Below are 18,675 nucleotides of genomic sequence, written 5' to 3' on the forward strand. Positions count from 1 at the left end.
ATTACCACCTGCCCAACGCAGCCACCAGCAGTAGCCCCGCCCCGAGAGCGTGCCATTTCTAAGGGAAAAGGAAAAAACCCCCGAAAATGGCTTGCACGGTGGTAACCCAGTGGTAATAGGGCAGCACGCAATTACTGCCAGGTTAGCGCGGAAGCCCTTATCCCCACCTCAGTGGGTGGTACTAAGGGCTGTGCTAGGGGCTTTTTTACCCAGTGCAGTAAAAAGGGCCCTGGTGAGCAGGATAAATGGCCCCTGATGCCAGCGCAGGGCCCTTTTTTCCTGCAGCTTGGTAAAAGGGCCCCTTAGGCACACTTAAGCCCTAACATGGGCTTAGCATGCCGAGAATGGCTTATCTCAGGACGCACTAAAGTGTGGTAATTTCCTTGTTTGTGCATGCTAACTGCATGCTATTTATTTTTTGAAATACTTTTTGGGAGGGGGTGTGGCATGGGCAGGAAATGGTCATGGAAGTCACATTAGCGCACGCCAGTGGCGTAGCGAGGGCGGCCGCCACCCAGGGCGGTTCGCCGCTGCACACCCCCCAGGTGCAGCATGACACCCCCCCCTCGGCGCATCACCCAAGCCCCCCCCCCCCCCGAGTGCATTCTTGCCTGCCATGTGCACGCCGCTGGGGGGGAGGTGTCAGTTCCACTGCTTCCCTGCTCCCTCTGCCCCAGAACAGGAAGTAACCTGTTCCAGGGCAGAGGGAGCAGGGAACCAGCGGAGCCGACACCCCCCCCAGCGGCGTGCACCCAGGGCAGACCGCCCCCACCGCCCCGCCCTTGCTACGCCACTGGTGCATGCTAACTGGTTAACGTGGGATTAACGTAGGAGCAGTTGGCACGTCTTACATACGATGTGCTAAGTGCTCCTCTGTAATATTTTTACAAGTTCCTGGAACCTGAAACATAAAATAGAAAAGAGCCCTTTTTGGGAGATGCAGTAAAAATGGTTTTAGCGCACAGGAATATCCTCTGTTAGGACACACAAGTCACATTACATGACACATCCACTAACGCCAGCCATTGACCTATCAGAAGCAGGTACACCTAACTTTTGGCGTACCAATGCAGCCCTGCACTAATATTCCATCAACATTTTCATCGCCCTCTCCCAAACCAATGCCTTCACAAACTGCCCCCAAATCCATTCTCCCCCTCCCCCCAAAAAAATATCCCTGGTGTCTAGCAGCACCCCTCCCCCAACTGACCTGACAAAATAAAAATCCTCCCTACCCCCAACCCCTTGCCCAGGACCTCCCAAACCCCGTATTCTTTAAAAAGCGAAAGTGATGCCCACTTGCTCCTGTCTCCAGCACGGTCATCTTTAAAAATGGTGGTGCCCAGTCCCATGCAGTGCATCCTGGCATGCACTAGGTGGGGGGTCAGTCTGCCATATAAGGGCAAAACTCAAAAACTTTTGAAGCTGATGGAACCAGAGACAGGAGTGAATGTTAATCAGCTTGTGAGCCCTTGTGCCTAGGCCGAGGCTTAGGAAGGACCTTGGCCAAGGCCTAGGGTAGACAAAACAGGTGCTAAGCAATACTACGGCCACAAAGCCCCGCACACTCAGGACAATCAACAAGCACCACCAGAAAAGGGAAATAGACCACTCAGGTGGGCCGCAAGGCCGATCTGGAACCCACTCATATAGAGTCCAAGCATACGAACCTCATGGCCAAACTGTAACCGAGTCATACACTAGGGAAGGGAAAAGAACAACGAGCCTGCAAAAAGGTGGGAAAATGTGGGATACAAATGCAATAAATAAAATAAATAAAAAGGGACTGGAGCTCATGCAACGCACACAGCGCTTGCTAGTGACAAAAGGGAAAGGCGACAGTGGAGGAGTGGCCTAGTGGTTAGGGTGGTGGACTTTGGTCCTAGGGAACTGAGGAACTGAGTTTGATTCCCACTTCAGGCACAGGCAGCTCCTTGTGACTCTGGGCAAGTCACTTAACCCTCCATTGCCCCATGTAAGCCGCATTGAGCCTGCCATGAGTGGGAAAGCGCGGGGTACAAATGTAACAAAAAAAAAAGCTGGCAGATACAGACTACGACCAGAGGAAGAGAATGCAAACAAAGACTACACAGAAACACAGGTAGAAGAGGGCAAAGCCCACAGGGAAAAAAGGGAAAGCCGAGGACAGAATGGGACAAGGTAGACACAGACTCTACAAGAGCGAAGCTCCATAGGAATGGCTGAACAGGGAAAAACAGGCTGAAGGAAAAGGCTGCTCTCAAATAAAGACAGGAAAGAAGCAGGCACACAAGAATACTGAAAGGGATAAGGCAGACACCAGAGAAAGGCTGCCTAGCAGAGGCAGGGCTTACAGAAGGCAATACCAAGCTCTGCACATAGGGTTAACACTGAGGAAAGGGAAACTTAAACAAACAAACAAACAGGAAGGATTACAACAGACAAAAAGGCTGCCAACAGAGGCAGAACTTACAGAAGGCAAATACCTAGCTCTGAACAAAAAGGGTTAATACTGAGGAAAAGGGAACTAAACAAACAAAGCAGGGACGAGCTTACCATGGACAAAACAACACCAGAGGACAGACCCAGGTGCAGTGTAGTGAAGCAATCAAGCACACACTGGTAACAACCAGCACCCAGAGAAACCACAAGCAACGAGAAGAGTAAGCAAACTCCAAAGAATACACAGTGTGCTACAAGCACAGACTGAGAGAGGGAAACAGACTCAGCTGACAGGAATCAACGCTAAAGCATAGGCTGTAGGGAGAGGGTTTAAATAGATCTGACTTCCAATGTCTGCTGCTTCAGACATCAGCTCAATCCCTGACAGGCCAATCAGAAGCAAGTCCCAGTCATTCCCCTGCCTGTCTCAGCAGAATCATAACAGTGAGTGTGCATTTCTTCTGCTCTTTTAATGTACAGGAGCTGGGGGAGGGGGAACGACCAGGGTCGTGGTGGGGCCCCAGTAGACATCAGGGAAGATGTTTTTCTAAGTAGAGGGAGGGGTGCCACTAGACACAAAGGATGATTTTATGGGGGTTGGTCATGTACCACTACGCACCAGAGATGCTTTTATCAGAGGTCAAGAAGAGGAGGGAGGGAGAAGGGCCACTAAACTACCAGGGGCAGGTTATCGAGGATGGGAGTGGAGGGAGGGGGCCACTAGACTACCAGAGACCATTGCAGAAAGCTATTCAGAGCAAGGTGGTTGGGTTGAAGGTAGACATGGGGTACTACTAGACACCTACTCCTCTCAACCAAACTTTCTACACTACCCTGGCGCAAAGTTTCTTGTGTTGTACAGACATCAAGACTTTTTTTTTATTGCGTGGTCGCAGATCTGGTAATGACCACATTGCCATTCATTTTAATGCGGTGTGCGGTTGTTTGCACAAGTTAACACCTGCACTGGGTTTCCCTGAGGACTGGGTTGAGAACCAATGCCCTGCATGATCAATTACTGGCTCTATCTTCTTTAGTCTCTAGGAGGTTGATGTCAACAAGACACTCTGCCTTCTGCAATGCTCGGCCAGTAACTTTTACTTTATACCCACGATTTGCCGTGTGACAGTTTTCTGCGTTGGCCCCTTACGGCTCTGGATTCTTCAAGCAACAGACAAACCTTTTTCATCAGCATATAAATGTGAGTCTGAGCAGCATCCAAGACGTAGCGATGAGGGTGCTTCAGACCTTTTACGGTGATGTCCATGGTTTTACCATCAATGTTAATCCACCGCCTGGCTCCCGGAGCCAGAAAAAGTCTAAAAGTCAGAAAAACAAAATACTGAAGTCAAGCAAACGCACACCGGTGTGAAGACCCCATAGTGAAGACCTGACGCCCTGTACAATACCATCACTAACCAGGAGCAATCAGAGGAACTTCATGAAGTCCTTTCTTATTCCTCCCTCAGTCCTGCCCTGAAAGGTACTTGATTTTTTTTATCCCACTCTGCTATGATCAGGGGCGTAACTAGGTGGGGCCACGGGGGCATGGGACCCCACAGATTTAGCCCTGGACCCCCTGCTTTCACCCCCCCACCGACCCTCCCCAACCACATTCGACCCCCCCCCCCTCCCGCCACCCGCCAACCCTCCTCCGCTGCCACTGTCAGGTACCTTTGCTGGCAGGGGTCCCCAACCCCCGCCAGCCGAAGTCCTCTTGAGTGCTGGTCTCCAGCACGTTGCTGATCTGGATTCTGTTTCTGTGAGTTCTGACGTCCTGTATGTAGGAACGTGCAGAACGTCAGGACTCACAGAAACAGAATCCAGATAAGCAACGCGCTGGACTTGGAGACCGACGCTGAAGGGGACTGGCAGTGGCAGGGGTGGATTGACGGTGGTGGTGGCGACGGCGCCGGGGGGGGTCAAATGTGGCGGGGGGTCGGCGGCACGGGGGGAGGCTAAAATGTGCACCCTCACCTCGGGCTCTGGACCTCCCTCCTGTCGAAGTCTGGCTACGCCCCTGGCTGTGATGATCAGATATAAGGAGGAAAATTGATGGCAGACTCTTCTTTTCTGGGAATACTCTAATATTAAAACCATGACAGAGTTCAAGAATTCTTAAGACAGATGTAGAGGGAGGTGAGAGAGGAATAAAAGTGGACATTGCAGAGGGTCTGCAGCAATGCAGGGGGCAGGGACAAAAGGACAGACTGAATCAAGAGGTCTTCATCCAACAGCAGTTACGATGAGCCTTCAGAACTGGGTAGCATCAAAAGTTTATTGAAGGACCTTTGACGCTACCCAATTCTGAAGGCTCATCGTTCGTCTTGTATGCATCTTCACAGTTTGTACTTTGGATTTTTGGTACGTCTTTTGTTATAGTTCCTACAACACTCACAGACCCACCTCTGCTTTCTCTTACTTTCCCTGTGTCATCTTGTCTCTTATACTCATCTTCTCCTAGATGGTAATTCCTCTGAGGTAGAGACTGCTCCATCATGTTTTATTTATTTACTTGAAATCAGAAAGAAACAGGAGATGGCCTCTACATGAATCCAAAACAAACAGAAGAGTAGTGTGCTCCCTGAGATATTCTTTTATAGGAAGGAAGAACTGGAACATTTCGGAAAGTTATGATTATTTCAAGGACAGAAACCCGGTAATAGCCTACTCTAGGGACAGAAATCTAAAGGAGCGAATGGTACCCTCTGCCCTTCCGGATGGCCATCAAGGGCCTTTCTTTGACATACTGTTTGAACACAGGTCACGTGGCAGATGCAGCGTATGTCCACATGCTCTAGAAATTGATGTTTTCACTCATCCACAGACTAGATTCAACATCCGTCCATACATTCTGCAACACAGCAAATTAATGGACCATTTTGGACATTCTTAACCTTCCCTCCTTTTTCCCTGTATACCCTGATCTTTTGATGCTCCCTGATCAGTACACTATATTGTATTTGTATATTTACTGGATTGGCGATTGCCTCTACGGTTGATGTAAGCCACATTCAGCCTGCAAATAGGTGGGAAAAAGTGGGGTGCAAATGTGATAAATATAACCTATGTCATTTTTCTAAGTGCAAGACTGCATGAGTGGTGTACATCATCAAATGCCCGTGTGATTTACTTTACGTCGGCAAAACCAATCACCAAGTCAAAACAAGGTTGATTGAACATAGAAGCTGCATCAGCTGAATTGTTTTCTCTGTGCCCTTAGTGGACCACTGGCATTCGCTCAACCATACCATTGATGATTTCAAATGTTTTGTTTCTAAGGTTCTGGAGACTTCATGGAGAGGTGGTGACGATAAGGTGCTACTGAAAGATAGAGAACTCTTTATCATCTCAAGGTTCTAATACCCAATGGCCTTAACTCAGATCTAGATCTGAGACCTTTCCTTGAAGGACATCAATTTTTACATTTCCATTTTCCTTCTATGCGTTGCGAAGTTATGTCCATATTTTTTGAGGGATTTCACCAATAGAGATTGGCATTAAGGCACATGTTTTCTTAATACACATTTTAGTGTACTTCAGATACAATAGTTATCTCTTAGGTAATACAATCCCCCTGTTACAGACGATACACATTTTTTAACTGTTTTATTTATTTATCTTGAGAACATTTTAGAATTTAGGGGCCCCATTACTAAAGCTTAGCATATGCTAACAGAATTATATCTATGAGCTTCTTAGCATTTGTCCCCTAATTCTATTAAAGTTGCTGAAAATGGTGCATGCAAATTTGGGAGTGCGCCCAATTGCATGCTTAATTAAATTGAATAACAAGCAATTATTAACACTAATAAGTACATAACCATATAAACACCGCCATACCGGGAAAAGACCAACAGCCAATCCAGGCTTCAAGAACCTGGCACCCCCCCCCCCCCCCAAAAAAAATTAATAATGTTCAATGGACTTTTCCCTCAGGAATCTGTCCAAACCCCCTTAAAATCCCGTAAGGCCAGCTGCTGTCACTACATTTTCCGGCAACGAGTTCCAGAATCTAACCACACGCTGAGATTTAATTTGCATTTATGTGCATAAATTTAGGCATGGGGTCCGCGCCGAAACGTTTACATGCGACTCAAAAAACAGGGTGTGGGAATGGGTGGATCATGGATGGATCGGAGGTGTTCCTTTAAGTTACGCATGTACTTACAGAATAAGGCATCCACACCTATATTTTAAAAAGCACTATACGTAAAATTGTTTATTATTTATTGTTCAATATTTCATATTTTAATGTATTATTGTTTGATATATGTTTTATTAATAGTTCCCTGAGGCAGGTGTTTTGACGCTGAAACACAGCCAGTGTCAGGTCAATAGTGCAAGTTTTATACACAGGACATATGTCGTACCAATAAAAAGCATTTGTCCCGCTTGTGAAAGCCCCTGGTACTTCTTTTTCTTGTGGTTTGGGTTTTGTTTGTGCTTTCAATACCTTCTCGTTGTTTTTCGTCTGTTCATCTTAATGACATTCATGCACTAGAAGTGTACATGTGGCTACGTCACAGAGCAGTGAATTATGATGGCAGACAGTGACGAGTAATCAAGGGCCATGTCCACAAAATATTTCATCTCATTAATACTCACTTGTAAATTTCTTCTGCTTTTTCTTTGACCTTGGATTGATCTCCGTACTTCAAATCCTCGCAGGCTTCCCAGAAGCCCATATTTTCACCTAATTAAAGTCAGGAGACATGAGGTTTAAAAGAAACCAGAAGGTTAAATTTTTTTTTAAAATGCCGTTTGTTACTGCTCAACACACAGCTGAATTCGACATTCTTTTCACTCTGTTTTTCATTTCCTGTGTCCCACCACATGGTGAAATGCTACAAAGCAGTGATTGCTTCGCATTTCAAAAATTCCTTCCCTATAAAAGATTTCTGGATTGGATTTTTCAGTGTGCTGTTATAAATCGAGTGCGCTCACTGCTTAATTTTGTCGCACATTTTGAAAACCAAAGATCGTCCACATTGAAGAAGGAAAATCATTTCATCTATTATTTTAAGGCTCGCTATGGATATTGGTGTCACGTGGTTCTGCATAATCAGGAGAGCCAGAGCAAAATTATAAAATTGCGATCCGGACATTGTTAAATGCCCCTGATGTAACAAAAGGCCTAATTGAAATACACCCTCTTCCGTCAGCCCCTGCCAAGATAACTAAGTAAATAAATTCTGCTGATTTCAACCACATCACCTGGAAAATCAGTCCTCTCTGAATATATTTTCAGTTTGGCAGATTTTTTGTGTTTTCAGTTAGAGAATCTTTTTTACTAAACCGCATTAGGAAATGGGCCCTAGCACATTTTATCATGGGATTTTCCCGTACGCCAAGCCCATTTCTAACGTAGCTGTATTTAAGGCATTTTTCAAGTCATGCCCTAGGAGGCGCTATGTGTTCCCAGTAGCTTGAGAACCAGGGGAATGGGGTTCAATTCCTGCTACAGATCCTTGTGACTCTGAGCAAGTCTCTTCAGGGCCGGTCTTAGCAAGTGCAGGGCCCTATGCAGACCAATTTGGTGGGGCCCCACCCTAGCCCCGCCCCCACGTAGCTCCGCCCCACCATAGCTCCACCCCATTGATAACTATTCCATTTTTAGAACATTTTTTTATTTATGAAATTTCAAATAAAGACAAATGAAGCTAAACTTGTACAAAAAACTGATTGAAATAATAAGCACAATGCTATCATGAAACCTCCCCTCCCCAGAAATTATTCAGTTCAAGTCCACTAGAATTAGTAGTTCCAATTCTCATAACAAAGGAGAATAAAGGAAAATATTAAGAAAAGATCCAGTACTTTCAAATTCCCCTATTATTCTGTAACCCATCAAACCAGAGAGGTAAGTAGCCACATCAGTTACTAAATAGTTTGAACTGATTGTACCTACTTTATATCAGATTTTGCTACTTTATGATTTCCATTCTCAGATTTTAGCTTAGTAATCTTTTCTTTCTGTGATTGCAGTCTAGCTTCCAAATGATTAATTCGAGGTGTCATATCATTAATTACTGGAAGCAGTGTTTTAGCTAAATCTGCTATTGCCATCCAAATTTTTATCAGGGGAAATATCTGCAGATCTATGTGAAAATAACCCAGATATGTTCGAAACAGCCTCTTCCAAGCCAGAAGATCTTACTTGCTCAGCTTCTCCAGCAACTAATGTTGTTGGGCCAAATTCCTCTCAGGGAGGCAGACATTTCCAACCCTTGCACCATCCGCAAGCGTCGTTAGATGAGAGAGACACTTCTCCTGATCTCCTGCCTGCATGGAATCCGATTTTGATTTGGCGTAAGTGCACAACTGTTGGCGTCAGCAACAATGGCTCACCTCACGTCCTCACCACCTCCGCCAGGCTCCAGCTTTTCCCGCTCAGTGACTCCCGCCCTTGCGTCCGGAAACAGGAAATACATCAGAAGGCGGGACATTGAGCGGGAAGCTGGAGCCTGGAGGTGAGCCGTCGCGCTGCAACTGTCTGTCGTTGCCGTTGGGGGCGGGGCAGTCGCTGCATGGGCTGGCTCGCTGGCATCGCTCAGTTAGTCGCCGGGGTCCGGGGATTCGGGAGCTGACGACAGGCTCAGCGGGCCCAAGCCGGGGGTAGGCACCACGCCGGTGGTGGCGGGAGCGGAGTGGCTGAGCCGTGGGAATGGGGATCATCTTAGGCGACTAAGGCGAGCAGCGGCGGAGGTCGGAGCGGAGGCACGAGCGAGGCAGAGTTGAGGCGCTGCGCAGGGCCCCCTTAGGAGCGCCGTGCGGGGCCCCCTTAGGCGCGGGACCCTATGCGGTCGCCTTGGTCACCTCTGCCTAAGACCGGCCCTGAGTCTCTTAACCCTCCACTGCCCCAAGTACAAAATAATTACCTGAATATAATATACAGTGATACCTGGTTTTTCGTTGATAATCCGTCCGAAAACTATCAATGAAAACCGAAACAGATGAAACTGAGACATTATTTCCATATGAATCAATGTAAATCCAATGAATTCGTTCTAGCACTCCAAATACATACCACAAACATTTTTAGAGAATAATATAGTCCCATGATGGAGCTAAGGGAAAGGGTTACTTTTAGCAAGGGAAACACTTAACAGGAAAATGAGATTTGAGCACATGTGATTTTATCTTGCGCGCGTTGCGTTAGACACGCGGTGATGCTCACAGAACGAGAAACAACGCCACAATGAGCAGAACGCGTGGGTCGCCCTTGTTTTCGCAAAATTAGCAGCGAAAACCGAGGCAACCAACGAAATCTGAGACAAATTTTTCACTGAAAAAATCAACGAAAACTGAAACCGACGATAACGGAAGTCAATGAAAACCGAGGTTTCACTGTATAAACCGCTTTGATTGTAATGGCAGAAAGGCCGCATATCAAATCTCATCCCCTTTCCCTTTCCCTCTGCATTATCCAGTTAGCACACGCTAATGCGAACACACTAGGGGCAGATTCTATATAAGGCAGATGAGCGGCGCACGTTAAATTATGCACGTGGACAATTTACGCATGCTACTCAGTTGATTAGTGATGATAATTGGCCGATAACAGCCAATTATCATCATTAATTGGCAATAATTGGAATTTAAGCGCGCTTCTTTTTTAGGAGTATTCTAAAAAGAGGCTGACAAATTTCAACGCGTGTAAGAGATGTGGCCATGGGAGGAGTGTAGCCGTGTCGGGGGGCATCAATCAAATCTATGTGCTTAGTTATAGAATTGGGGGGAACATGCGTACATTTAGGCAAGAGCATTTACACCAGGTTTTCGGTGGCGTAAATGGCCGGACCTAAATGTACATGGTGTCACACACCGGGGAGGGCGAGTCCTTGGACCGCAGCCCAGTTTACGCTGCCTAACTAATCCAAAGGCTAAGTAGGACCTGACTGGCGGCAGGCGAGTCATACCTAGGCTAGGATCAAGGCTGGCCAAGTCTTGAGTTTCACCAAAAGGGTAGGCAGGATCTGAGGAACGTAAGGATGACTAGGAGGAGCCCAGATGTGGTGTAAACTTCACTGAATGAGGTCCAGGAAAGTATTTACCAAAAGACACATATACTGTAGGTGCGTACAGTGGTGTGCTGGTAAATGTTTAACAACAGGCTCTCTCCCCGGTCCCCCTGCGCACCCCCCCCCCCCCGTCCCCCTCTGCACCCCCCCCCCCCCAAATTGCAGAGCTGGCTATAGCGGGGAGAGAGCCTGGGGTGGGGGGTGGGCAATGCATTACTCCAGGAAAAAAATTAAATGATCCCAGGTTCCAATCTAATTCATGTTTAATGTGGGATATAAAATGCCATAAATAAGTAATAAATATAAACTTTTAATGTGAGTACCTGATTCTCAAAGTGACCATATTCAAACACTATAATGAAATAAATGATTTTTTTCTACCTTTGTTGTCTGGTGACTGTTTTTCTGATCATGCTGGCCCACTATCCGATTCTGCTTGCTATCTGTCCTCTAACTCCGTTTCCAGGGCTTCCTTTCCATTTATTTCTTTCCTTTCCTTCTTCATTTCTGGTCCTCAGCTTCTGCCTATTTTCTTCATCCATGTGCAGTTTTTCTCCTCTCTTCCTTTCCCTCATCTCATCTCCTTCCTCACTCTTCCCTCCCCTCCATCCATGTACAGTATTCTTCACTCTCCCCTCCTCTCCCCCGTGCCCTCCATCCACCCATGTCCAGCGACCCTTCTCCCCCTGCCCTGCATGCACCCATACCCAGTGACCCTCCTTTCCCCTGCCCTCCATCCACCCATATCCAACAGTGACCCTCCTCTCCCCTGCCCTGATGCACCCATTCCCAGCGACCCTTCTCTCCCCTGCCCTGCATGCACCCATTACCCAGTGACCCTCCTTTCCCCTGCCCTCCATCCACCCATGTCCAGCACTGACCCTCCTCTTCCCTGCCCTGCATGCACCCATACCAGGTGACCTCCTTTCCCCTGCCCTCCATCCACCCATGTCCAGCAGGGACCCTCCTCTTCCCTGCCCTGCATGCACCCATGTCCAGCAGTGACCTCCTTTCCCCTGCCCTCCATCCTCCCATGTCCAGCAGTGACCCTCCTCTCCCCTGCCCTCCAACCACCCATGCCCAGCAGTGACCCTCCTCTCCCCTGCCCTGCATGCACCCAGTCCAGCAGTGACCCTCCTCTCCCCTGCCCAGCGACTCCCTTCTCTCCCCTGCCACCCTCCCGAGTTGTTCACCGGCGACTTCTCCTCCCTCCCTCTGGATCCGTCCCTCACCGACCTGACTCTTCTAATTCTTCGGGGCAAGCAGTCTTGCCTGCCCGCTACCAGCGCCGCTGACTCTCCCCTACCAGTTCGCGCTTCAAAATGGCCGCCTAGACTTCAGCAGAAGTCTCACGAGGACGCCTCTGGAAGTCTCGGCAGCCATTTTTAAAGCGCGAACCGGCCTCAGGGGAGAGTCAGCGCTGGTCGCGGGCAGGTAAGATGCCTGCCCCAAAGAATTAGAAGAGTCAGGTGAGGTCGGGTGACGTGAGGGACCGGATCGGGCGGGCGGGGAGGGAGGAGAGCCGGCTCGCACTAGGGAACAACCAGCTCGCAAATCGGTACTAATTTAACAACCGGCTCTTGTGAGCCGGTGCGAGCCAGCTCCAGCACACCACTCGGTGTGTAGATTATATGCAACTGGATTTACACTGCCCAAACACCCTGCTGTGCCAAGACATCTTCCTATCTGTCCTCCAGGATCATTCCTCACACATCTCCTACATCGGTACTTTTCAACCCGGTCCACAGGGCGCAACCAGCCAGTCTGGTTTTCAAGATATCTGCAATAAATATCCATATGTTGTCTAAGGTATCAATCAATAAATTAGTTGCACTAAATTCATACAATATACTCAACAACTATTGCACTTATATTTATCTTTATTACATCAATTAATCTCATAAACTAAACAATTGTTGTCTAAAATCCCCATATATCCATCATTCATTCAATCATTCACTCTAATTCAAATCTATATCAAAAAATTTTTTTACCAACTCTATAACATCAGAATTCCTGGAGTCAAAGTTACATTTATAGTCTTTTAACAAAATATACTCTCATCATTAACAGCACTGGTGTGAAACTTTGTTAATTGCTCTGTCAGTCAAAGCACTTTTCTTCTTTGCGATCGTATCTGAACTGATGCAGGCTCTCTGTGGCCGTGTGAAAATCAATCCATGATAAGTTCAATTACCACCACAGCAGGTTTAAAACAAAGCTTTACAGTCCATCGTAAACCATGATTGATTTAACTAAGTGCCATAATACTGAATGACAGCAGTTTCCATTCACCGTAATACTCCACTCTTCACGGGACTAATGTTGAATCTTTTCCTAGAACTTCAAAACTGCTTCACAGAAGCTGTCTTCTCTTTTGTTCACTTAAACAATTGTACTAGACAGACCCTACACGATCGTGTTTCGCAAGATTGCGTCTTCAGGGGTCGATTAATCTAAGTAAACAACAATAATAACCATACATTTATATTACACAAAAATTATTTTAACCCTTTTAAAACCCATATTGTATACTCTTACCGGCTGTACAAGTAGCCAAACAGATAGCCTGCATCAGTTCAGATACGATCGCAAAGAAGAAAAAGTGCTTTGACTGACAGAGCAATTAACAAAGTTTCCACACCAGTGCTGTAATGATGAGAGTATATTTTGTTTAAAGACTATAAATGTAACTTTGACTCCAGGAATTCTGATGTTATAGAGTTGGTAAAAAAAATTTTTTGATATTAGATTTGAATTAGAGTGAATGATTGAATGATGATGGATATATGGGGATTTTAGACAACAATTGTTTAGTTTATGAGATTAATTGATGTAATAAAGATAATATAAGTGCATAGTTGTTGAGTCTATTGTCTTGTTGCAATAAATAATCCATGAGATAAATTTTGCATGCACTACCTCTACTGTATGCAAATCTATGTCATGCATATTCAGTGTAGGTATCCTGAAAACCTGACAGGCTGGTTGCGCCCTGTGGACCGGGTTGAAAAGTCCCGATGTAGGAGATGTGTGAGGAATGATCCTGGAGGACAGATAGGAAGATGTCTTGGCACAGCAGGGTTTGGGCAGTGTAAATCCAGTGCATATAATCTACGCACCGAGTGGTGTGCTGGAGCCGGCTCGCACCGGCTCAAAAGAGCCGGTGTTTAATTTTGTACCGATTTGCGAGCCGGTTGTTCCCTAGTGCCTAGGACTTCCCTTCACGATCAATTGTTGACTCTACCTTCTTCATTCCCTGCGGGGTTGGTGTCAACGAGACACTCTGCTTTCTCTTTTTCCAGTACTTTTTCTTTGGAACACAGGGCCCCCCCCTCTCTTTCGTTGCCAAGCTCTTTTATCAAAAATTTCAAGACCCATCTGTTCTCTCTTGTTTCGGCTGGGTGTTTGACAGAACCGATTTGCAGCATTTGCACCCTCTCGATTCAGTTTCGTCTGCTACTCATTGTGCCTGTTTCGTTTTCGATCAGTTTGAACGGGGTTCTTTTCTTTTGTGTTTTGGGAGGTAAACCTCTTTAGCATTTTGTGATGAAAAGTACTATTGCAAGCTCCCAATAAACAAATTTTTTTCACAGCGGGTGTAAATTTGTTCTGTGGAATTAGTGCACCGTTGAGGCTCATCCTTGGAGCCTGTTTTATTAAAGCACACGGGCACCAGCATTGTCTTTATAAACATATCACTCGAAATACAATCAGTCCTATTCAAAGTGGCATAAATCAATAAAGTAAAGAGGAATGCCATTAAACTGAGTTTAACGGCATTCTTTGAGACACTACCCAGTTCATTCCCAGTATAATTCTAGGTCCAATCAATATTGTTTATTACTGGATTTTTTATGCATAAAAAAGGAAAAATAAACACAGGGCCTCTGATATTCAAAACCATTTAAGCGCACCTGGCTGGTTAAATGGTACATAGCCAACTGATCTCCCACTGAAGGTTTCCAGTTAGCAGCTAATGAATAGCCAGTTATATCATGTGATATATTATTTATTATTTAGATTTTGCTCACACCTTTTTCAGTAGTAGATCAAGGTGAGTTACATTCAGGTACTCTGGATATTTCTCTGTCCCAGGAGGGCTCACAATCTAAGTTTGTACCTGAGGCAATGGAGGGTTAAGTGACTTCCCCAAGATCACAAGGAGCAGCATGGGAGGGGGGGGGGGGTTAAGTGACTTCCCCAAGATCACAAGGAGCAGCAATGGGGAGGGGTTAAGTGACTTCCGCAAGATCACAAGGAGCAGCAATGGGATTGAACTGGCCACTTCTGGATTGCAAGATCGATGCTGTAACCACCTGACCACTCCTCCACTAGCAACATTCCATCTGGAATCTCAAATAGTAGCAGCATTCCAGAATCTCAGAAAGTGCAACATTCCATGTAGAATCTTCAATAGTAGCAACATTCCATTTATTTATTTAGATTTTGCTCACACCTTTTTCAATAGTAGCTCAAGGTGAGTTACATTCAGGTACACGGGTATTTCTCTGTCCCAGGAGGGCTCACAATCTAAGTTTGTACCTGAGGCAATGAAGGGTTAAGTGACTTGCCCAAGTTCACAAGGAGCAGCAGCGGGATTTTTGAACCGGCTACCTCTGGATTCCAAGACCAGTGCTCTAACCACTAGGCCACTCCTCCACGCCATATAACCAGCTGTTTGCCTATTTTTAACGCGGGTTTGGTAGCCATCTTTGGCTGTGTTTATAGGTGCTATATCTTTTGCCAGTCTGACTTAACCAGCCGGCGCTGAATATTGGCTTGGCCGGTTAAGTTCAAACCGGCCAAAACTAACCAGATATTGAATGCCAGTCACCGGAAATGGCCTGGCACTAAATAACCGGCATTAGTGCTGGCCATGGGAGTTAACGGGTCTGAATGTCGGTCCCAGGATGTTTACAGCTGTGGGGGGGCACGGGGGCCTGGGCCCCCCCAAATGGATCCAGGGCCCTTGGTTTGACTGGTGGGGGTCCCCAACCCCCACCAGCTGAAGCGTTTCTCCAGCGCTGCTCTCCTTACATTGCCTGCCGTACTTCCCTCTCGTCGCATGCGCGTTCGGTTTTAGTGAAACTGAGCACGTGCGGCACTTCGCACAGGTGCTCAATTTCATTAAGATCGAGCACGCGCAACGTGAGGGAAAGCAGGGCAGGTAATGTGAGGAGAGCAACGCTGGAGAAACACTTCAAATAGCGGGGGGTTGGGGATCCCCCCCAGCCAAGGTATGTGGCATTGCGGTGGGGAGAGAGAGAGATTCTCTGGTGCTCCAGCAGGGGTCTTTGGATGGCAGGAGTGCAGCCCCCTTGCTCCTGCCCCCTTGGGGCTACTTTTCAAAATGGCTGCTGCAACCTCTTGTGGAAGCTAGCAGTAGGTACCGCTGGACCACCAGGGTCCTACCTCGACATCAACAGGGGGAGGGGCAGGGGCTCATTGGGGGGAGAGAAGGGGAAGGAGGGACTTTGGAAACCAGTAGGGGAGAGGACGGGGGGATGGAGGGAGGCAGGGAGGGGATCAGGAGTGTTAAAAAAAGTTAACAGGCCCTGGCCCAATATTCAGCCGGGGCCGCTTAACTCTCTTATGCGGGCAGCTTGCCCACCCAAAATTATCCTCCAGTATTCAGTGCCGGTGCCCAGACATGGCCCGACACTAAATATCAGGGCATAATTTAGCTGACAACAATCAGCGTTTAAAAAACGCTGACCACCACCAGCTGAATATTGGGGGGAGGGGGGGGGGGTTACTGTTTAGTCGTAACAATTATAACAATTACCCATATACAATTGTACTTCATGTCTATTGCCACTAGGTGGCACTAAATTCCCTGACTACAGCACTGTTTCATATTCCGTGCCCCTGGAAAAATCTTTCTTGAATAAGGATCTGTCTTTTAAGTTCACAGAACAGATTAGAAAATAAAGGAGCCCCAACGAACCAAGGTGGCATCATTGGTCAGCAGGCCATATACACAGATGGGTATCTAACTATATGCAACATCAACATTTAGCTGAATTTTGAAAGAAGTGTTTTGTGTCACAGATTTTCTTTCAGGCTATCATATTTGGCCATCAGATGCATTTTCCTTTCACTGTAAGTGTGCCCAGCCCAGCAGATAAGACGAGCATGGTCCCTCTTCAGGGTGGTTTTTAAACCAACCGCTCTAGGGTTCCCGCATATCCTGTGCACTCTTACTGACCGCATTCCATTCCAGAATTTTTCAAGGGTTAACAGCAGTGTTTGTCAAGCCGGTCCTCCACTGCGTGCAAATCTCTGTCATGCATAATCATTAGGTATATCCTGAAAACCCAGCTGGCGGGGGAGTGTGCCAGGAATGGCATGAGAGCCACTGGTTTAGAGAACCAGCTACTGGAGATATTGACACTAATGGGCTTTAATATCAGGGGCAGAAGGAAAACTCCCCGTTGTATTTTCCCACTGTCATGCTCCTCTTTCCTAGCCCCATATCCTTAAAATAGGAATTTTCCACCCAGTCACTGGGACACACCCAGTCCGTCAAGCTTTCAGGATATCCATGAATGAATACGCATGAGACAGATTTAATACACTGCTTCCTTTACATGGAAATCCATCTCCTGCATATCATCGTGGATATCCTGAAAACCCAAAGAGTAGGGTTGTGTCCCAAGGTTCCCTGTTTAAAATGTTAGAAACATACCACTGAATTCCTTCTTAGGAAAAGCTGGAAGCTCTGTCTCCCTTTCGGGTCCCGAATCAGCTCGCTGAAGTTAAAAGCCCACCTCTCCACCCGAAGCTTGGTGGGCACTTCCACCCTGAAAGAAAAAGAAACGATGACCCTGACCAACAAGTGAAACCTTGGCACAGTGTGGCTCAAGCCATGAGCTCGTCTGCTTTCCTGCTTTGTCTAATTAACAGCTCTGATCAGACCTCCATGTCCGTTTCACTTACTGCAATCACAAGAAGAACAAAAAATCTTCCACAAAAAAGCACAGGCCAAAAAGCATAACTGCGTAACTAAACTGACTGTACAACCATTCTGCACACTGTAACTTACATCGGTTCCTTATCTCTTGCTTAACTATGCAATGAATTTGCCTTGACTTTAACTAACCATCAAATTATCCCAACTGACTCTGTACTACACATCTTGTTCCCATCATGTATCTGCTCTTGGTCCCTCAGGAATATGGTAAGCCGTATAGTAGAAAACCTTTAGCATCATATCTATGTTAGTTGAATGTTCTAATGCACACTTATTAGATGTATCATTAGGATTATGCTAACATCCTATATAATAAAACTCACCCTCAATGTTCTGAGGACACTGACGTCACTGTCAGGTCCTCCGGGCACTTCCTTCCGGTTCGAAGCCTTCGTGGTGGTGAAGCCACCGAAAACACTGTGTTGGGGCCCCGCCCTCGCGTCAAACGTGATGACGTCGAGGGCGGAGCAATGTCAGCAGATTGAAGGTGGTGCCAAGGTCCGCAACAATGGCAGACGAACGCCAACGGGGTGAGTAGGGATGGGGGGGATGAGTAGAGAAGGAAACCGTGCTAGCGCCCATTTCATTGCCGCAAGAAACGGGCATGTTTTACTAGTTATGTTATAACTCTGATACTTGAATTCCAGTGCTATTAAATGTATACATTGTTGATACTGTTTCACGGTAGTGCTATTATTAGGTTTCAATTTACCGTTTTCACCTCATTTACTGTATTTACTAGTAAAAAAGGCCCGTTTCTGTAAGAAATGAAACGGGCGCTAGCAAGGTTTTACTTTGAGTGTGTATGTTTGAGAGAGTGTGTGTGAGACTGACTGTGAGAGAGAGAGAGAGAGAGAGCGAGAGTGAATGTGCGACTATGTGTGTGTTACAGAGAGAGAGTGAGACTGGGTGCGAGTGTGTCTGTGAGAGAGTGTGTGTGTGAGAATGAGAGTGTGTGCCATGGGCCCCCCCTCCCTCCCTCCGAGTTCCAGGATCGTCCCCCCTCCCTCCCTCCGAGTTCCAGGGTCGTCCGTCCCCTCTCTTCCTCCCTCTGAGTTCCAGGGTCATCCCCTACCTCCCCGTCTCTCTCCGAGTTCCAGGGTCCTTCCTCCCTCCCTCCCTCCGAGTTCCAGGGTCGTCCCTCCCTCCCTCCGAGTTCCAGGGTCGTCCCCCCCTCCCTCCCTCCCAGTTCTAGGGTCATCGTCCCTCCCTCCCTCCCTCCCTTCCTCCCAGTTAAAACCGCATTCCTTCGAA

The 18,675-nt window shown here is 46.9% G+C and overlaps 1 protein-coding gene across 1 annotated transcript in view; it reads right to left on the reverse strand.

The window, feature by feature from the left end:
- Positions 1–18,675, reverse strand: part of RGS9 (regulator of G protein signaling 9) — a 141,854-nt gene that overhangs the window by 25,822 nt on the left and 97,357 nt on the right. Inside the window, 4 exon segments of the mRNA XM_030206520.1 lie at positions 3,602–3,740; positions 7,030–7,117; positions 16,617–16,620; positions 17,140–17,251. Of these exon segments, the coding sequence (XP_030062380.1) occupies positions 3,602–3,740; positions 7,030–7,117; positions 16,617–16,620; positions 17,140–17,251 (343 nt within the window).

This window comes from Microcaecilia unicolor, chromosome 6 (genome assembly GCF_901765095.1).
Source record: "Microcaecilia unicolor chromosome 6, aMicUni1.1, whole genome shotgun sequence".
Lineage (NCBI taxonomy): Eukaryota > Metazoa > Chordata > Amphibia > Gymnophiona > Siphonopidae > Microcaecilia > Microcaecilia unicolor.